Raw genomic sequence first — 5,621 nt, forward strand, 5'->3', positions numbered from 1 at the left:
CATTCAAGTCTTCATGCACCACCTTACTGATGTACATGTTGGAAGTCCAAGTGCAGCATGCACTTAGATACGCACCTGGCGTGCCGAGCACAAAGTTTTTGCGGTGGTGAAACACGTCGGAAGCGGTACCTGGAGACGGAATGAAACACACAGGGAAAAAGGGCAGAAGGTAGCATAAAATACATACCTAGGTAGTCAGTTCCCCAGCTGTTTACACAACTCATACGCACTCTAAAGAGGTCGCTGGGGAACTGAAATGGGCACGGACTGCTACCGCAGTGTCCGGCCGGGAAAATTCCAAGAGTACATGCCCAGCTACTTCTGTACTTCGACCGCCGGCGCGAACGTCGTCTTCGACTTCTCCATCTCTTCCGCGGTCTTCTTCGCGCGGAACTTGTCGCGTATGATCTTGAGCGCGCCCACCTTCCTCACTGTGCCGTTCGCGCCGAGCAGTATGGGCTATACATTGTCGCGCGCGCGCGTTGACGGCTTTGCAGAGCACCTGCCACTGGATGTTCTCGAGATTTGGTCGGCGAAAGCGCCTGAGGTACGTCCGCCGGTCGGGCTCCTCGTGCAGCACGCGCGCGCAGGTCTTGCATATACATTGAAGGATCGAGATGGTGTGTCTAAAGTAGCCGATGTGAAGGACGGGCACGGCGGCTTTGATGTACGCGTTGTGTCTGACGCAATCTACCGAAGACAAACTGCATGTCTCACAATACGCATTCTTCTCTGTGGTGCCCTAGGAACCTGTTCGGCTGAAGTGGAATTTCTTGCTGAACGACGGTCAATGGATATGTATTGATGGCGGCACATGCATCTTACATGACATTGGGTGCTTTCTGAGATACGGTTTCCTTCATTTTGACATCAAGAGCCTCCAGCCTCGCTCCTGAAATTCGATGTCTAGAGGCCTCGTTCGTCGCCTCGTCGTTGACGCTGATTCAAGGAGCACAGTGGAAAGACGGTGCGCTGCAGCCAATGACGCGTCGCCGATCGCGTGTACCCGCGCATTCTGCTCCTCCCGATCCGCGTCCTCTGCCCACGTCATGATCCAACATCCCCGGCGACTCGTCCACACCGGCGCCGCAGAGGCGATGGATCTCGAGAGGATCCGCGACGCGCGATTACCTCCCCACGCCGAAAATAACTCAGCCATTGGATTCACGGTCCGTCCGGCCAGGTCAAATCACGCCTACGGGAAGCTGCCGTGCTCTGAGGCCCCACTCGTCTGATCGGCCCCCCGGTGCCGCGCTCATCCCGCACACGATCCTCGACGACGGTGACGCTGCAGACGCCTCGCGCACATTGCCGGTCGCTCCTTCTCCGCCTGCCGTCACTCGCGGTAAGCGTCCAAAATGACTTTGAAGGCTTGCGGTTTTGACCAAGCTCTAGAGATCGTTGAATCGCAGGTTCGTCGAGCGCACATCGCCGCCGACGCACAACGGCCAGGTCAGTCAATGTAGCCCACACGGGAGGACTGCTGGAATGGGGGGCTTGTACGATGGGGCGATGAGGCCGAGGGCGAGTACGACCACTTCGGTCCTGTGAATCTGTAATTCAAATTGACGTTCGTGATGCAGTGGATGGTCGTTCGCATGGGACAGTGAGCGCGGAATTGAAGGTTCCATTTATGTGGCATGACCGCGTGCGTATCGCTCGAATTGAACGCTCGTGCCAGGCTTTGAGGGAGCGTATCGCTATATCGCCAGTCATCGTGACGTCCGCCGCACAGCCTCCACACGACGACCATCAAGGGCGCCAGGCGCATGCTGCACGCCGACCCCATCCGATAATCTCTCCCCTCCCGCTCGAGGCGAAACTGCCGGTCCCCTTTCGCCGAACAATGTCCGCATATCAGGCCAAACAGCGTCGACAGGGCGGAGGACGCGGGCAGAGTCAGGCAAGACGAGATCCCGTGCACCATCTGCATGTGGCTGGGGGGGGAGCAAGAGGTACGTGAATTCGGCCGGCGCGAGTAGCGGTGCAACACGGCTATTCTGGATACGCCGAGCGGCGGAAACGTGGCGACTGCTCCGCGGTTGGGAAGAAAAAAAGTGCGCGGCGAGGCCGAGCTCACGCGCAATGGTGAGGTCAGTCTTCCTCTCGCAGTGCCCCCGACATGTGGCTGACCGCGCGTCTCGAAAAACGAAACACACTGTCCTTGGAGTGGAGCAGGCGGCGGACGAGGACCGACGAATGACCTCGCGCTGCATCATACCAGCATCGGCAGGAGGTGGACGAGCAGCGCGGGCTCCCCGTCTTTGAAAGTACCCAAGCTGCTGGAGTGGTCGCGCGCATGGCCTGTATTCGGCGTGATTTGCTTCCAAGGACGTTCCTATAGTAATTCGTTGTCGCGGGCTTTTTTAGGTGTTGATGCCCCTCTATTTTCTCGTTCCTCTATGTGGTAATGCGAACGCTTGGGATCTACATGCCTATCGCTACGCTAGAATCCTAATTTTGTCAGTGAGAACATAACCACTGATGAAAACGTACATAGTATACATACAGTGATATTGTGTGCAGGAGACGGTGCATAGTATGCAATCCGTCTCATCATTGCGCGTCGTGAGGATCGGGAAATTTCTCGACAAAATCTTCAAGTGCGTTTCTTGTCTAAGTAGCTTCTTCGTCAGGTACGCACGGATTCCCACACGTTCGCGGAGATAATGGTGACCTGGGCGATTTTGCTCTCCTCGCCCGGATTCTTGTATATTCTGAGTAGTACTCATCATTCCAACTCTCCTGGAGGATAACCGTGCTCACCTCCAGCCCCTGAGGCATGCTCTTGCCCAGCTCGCATGAGCACGTCGAGTGCCTTTACAATTGCACTGTACGGCTCCGGTCACACATGTCCGTATCGATTGTCATCCGGTGAACGGGTACGATAGGCTGGCGAGCCAGTGCTTGGTGAGCTCAGCTGGGAAGACGAGACTGAGCTTGATGAACCCGAATCGCATCCAGCCGTCTTCGTCGTTTTCGAAGTCCTCTTTGAAGAGGAATCCAGCCATCCACGACCCCATACGGCGCGTTTCGGCGTTTTACATAACAATGCGGACCAGTGTGGGTGGCGATCGCGAACGTTTTCTTCATGAATAGGAGTAGGCGGGACATGAGCGCGTAGTGCGCGATGTGGTTTGCCTGACTTTAACGCGATTATGGTGTACGAAGTGGTATCAGGATTTCTGCAAGACTCACCTCAAGCATCGCTCAGATCTGCCTTCATCCAGGACCTATGAGAACGGACACGTATCGTTTGATAGCAGCCTTTGCCGCACGCCAGGTCCGAGTGGTCGTAGGAACCGACGGGCTTGTTCCGCGCCTCCGCACTTATCGGCAAGCCTTGCGGGTCCTGCGTGCTTGTGATTATGAGCAGCGATGAACTAGCGAGTCGCTGCATTTGGACGGAATGTCATGAACGCACATCCGGACGAAAACAAGAAGCGGCGAAGCTCACATCTTCCGATATCAAGCTATGGGACACTTCACGCAATCTTGCATGCGCGTCCGATCGTCCGAGTTCAGGGACCACAGCATCTGTATGCTCAATAGTTCTGTAAGCAAAGCCGAAGCGTGCGCTTCGCCGATGTCTCCTGCAAAATGTTCAGCATCCTACGTGCATACTCTCGTCACATATATTCAAAGTGTACCTGCGCGCGAGTATCAGCCCCCAGCGGACAACGTCTCGGAGGGCCGCTTGCGGTTCGCGGTCGTCTTGACGTTGATCCCGAGGCTACCGATGTCCTCCCGAGTCAGTTTCTTGAAGGTCGTCATTTGCTTCCGTTATCGAGAGCCTCCTTCATCGAAAAACGTCCGAAAACTGCACGAGATCCCGGCACTGCCTAACACGAGTCGCGACATAACATCGTGCCAGTGCGCGAACAATAGGATCAGTCTTAAATTGCAGGCGAGCTTATCAGCACGTGGAGACGTGAGGCATTTTGGTGTAAAGGAGCATGCGGGGATCGTGCGGCGCTGCGACAAGCCAGAATGCCGGTGGATGAGGCGTGTATGTAGGTTCTCCCACATCTGCGACGGGTCAGCAGATATTACAAATGAGTGGAAGATGTTCTGACCTGCGAGAGGAGGCCTACGACGCCTGCGACCCGAATATAGCTGCAGAACACGAATGCTGAGAGGGGAGTTTCTTCACTGACAGAATGAGAGGCTACGTACAGTAACTATAGTTCCGCCTCACCGAGTCCCGCACCGCAATGCGCACAAGCCCATCGCCCCCACCATCTTCGTCATCCCGCCATGTACATGTGGACTGACGTATCCGTGTCCGGATCGTACGCGTGCAGCTCAAACGACGCAGCTTCACGACGTGAAGTCGCCCGCGAGCTCGTTCAGACTCGCCGTGCAGCGTATGATGAGCAACACTTCCAGTCGCGCATGGTTTGTCCTCAGAGCCAACGTAGGAGGCGAAGAAGGCGTGTATGCGTTGCGAGGGATGTTGGATCTTCAGGGGAAGACTTGGGGCAGATCGGGTCAGACTTTACAGTCAGCCATACTAACGATACACGCACATTAGTTTCGGTAGGATGCGTGTGTGCATTTCCAAGGAGTACATCACGGTCGTGGCCGCCCGGCAAGCATTCCACCATGAATATGATGAATTTTCTGACTCTGAAAATATGTTCATTAAGGTCGGAATGGCTGGGCGGGGTTGATTCCGCTTCGGACGCGCCTACAAAACTCGCCGCTCTCGCTTCTCCCTTCTTCTCTCCTATCGAAAGAGCTCAACTACGCACCAGATGCAGTCCAGCAAAGACTGAAGGAGACGGGACTGGGCTGTCTGTGGCCCACGAGCACCGTGGTGGATAACTGCGGTGCGTCTGCGTCAGCTGCACATTTGTCACGCGAGCAGCATCCAAAGAAGAGGTCATGCAATCGGTTGTTGGTCTCACTAGATGATACGCACCGAATCGACGTCGGCAATGATGACCTGGTCACCGCAGCTAGGATTAATGCGAGCCGAAAGAGCGTGAAACCTTGATTCCCGAGCTTGGGCTGTGCGAGCCGATTGATGGACGGGTCACCTGCAATAACTGAGCGGCAACAACGTGTGTTGCGATATTAGCGGGCCGTATACAAGCGGGAACGACCAGCGAAGCGCGCAGAAGAGTCACACTGTAAGACTTGTTGAGCGGAATGAGCCCGTTGAGAGCGTGGAGAAATGACCGCGAAGGGTCAACGTTAACGAAGGCGTTTGGAGTCCGCAGACTTGTCCAGCAAACACATCGCATGTCTTCAGATGTACGAATACGAACACATTCAGCGTCTGCTATGACTCACTTTAGCCCGGGAGCTCCAATCGTCAAGGTCTCTGCCTTCGCCGCTATCCAAGAAGTGAAGGTGAATCTGGGACCGAGCGCACTCTGATATCGCGAGTATCTCCCGGGGTGGCGACGACTGGCACGAGCACGCCAACAACTAACAATGCTCGAAGAATTGATGCATAGATTGCTGGACAGTGGAGGAGACCCTCTTACCGGTAACCAAAGACAGTGCCGGTGAATATTCAATCTCGATCGCGATCTCGGCTTGGGAGTCGTGACGACCGCGCGCCAGCGTCAGGAGCTCCGAGCCACTGCGGCGCCTGCCTTACTCGGCAACTT

The 5,621-nt window shown here is 55.6% G+C and overlaps 1 protein-coding gene across 1 annotated transcript; it reads right to left on the reverse strand.

Moving 5' to 3' along the window:
• LAESUDRAFT_719510 (uncharacterized protein) lies at nucleotides 1–743 on the reverse strand (the record flags this gene model as incomplete). Its single annotated transcript, XM_040907647.1, has 3 exons — nucleotides 1–22; nucleotides 76–129; nucleotides 188–743. A coding segment is annotated over one exon (300 nt), but the record flags the coding sequence as incomplete, so codon positions are not given.
• Nucleotides 744–5,621: the final 4,878 nt, after the last annotated feature.

Source organism: Laetiporus sulphureus (assembly GCF_001632365.1).
Source record: "Laetiporus sulphureus 93-53 unplaced genomic scaffold LAESUscaffold_1, whole genome shotgun sequence".
NCBI lineage: Eukaryota > Fungi > Basidiomycota > Agaricomycetes > Polyporales > Laetiporaceae > Laetiporus > Laetiporus sulphureus.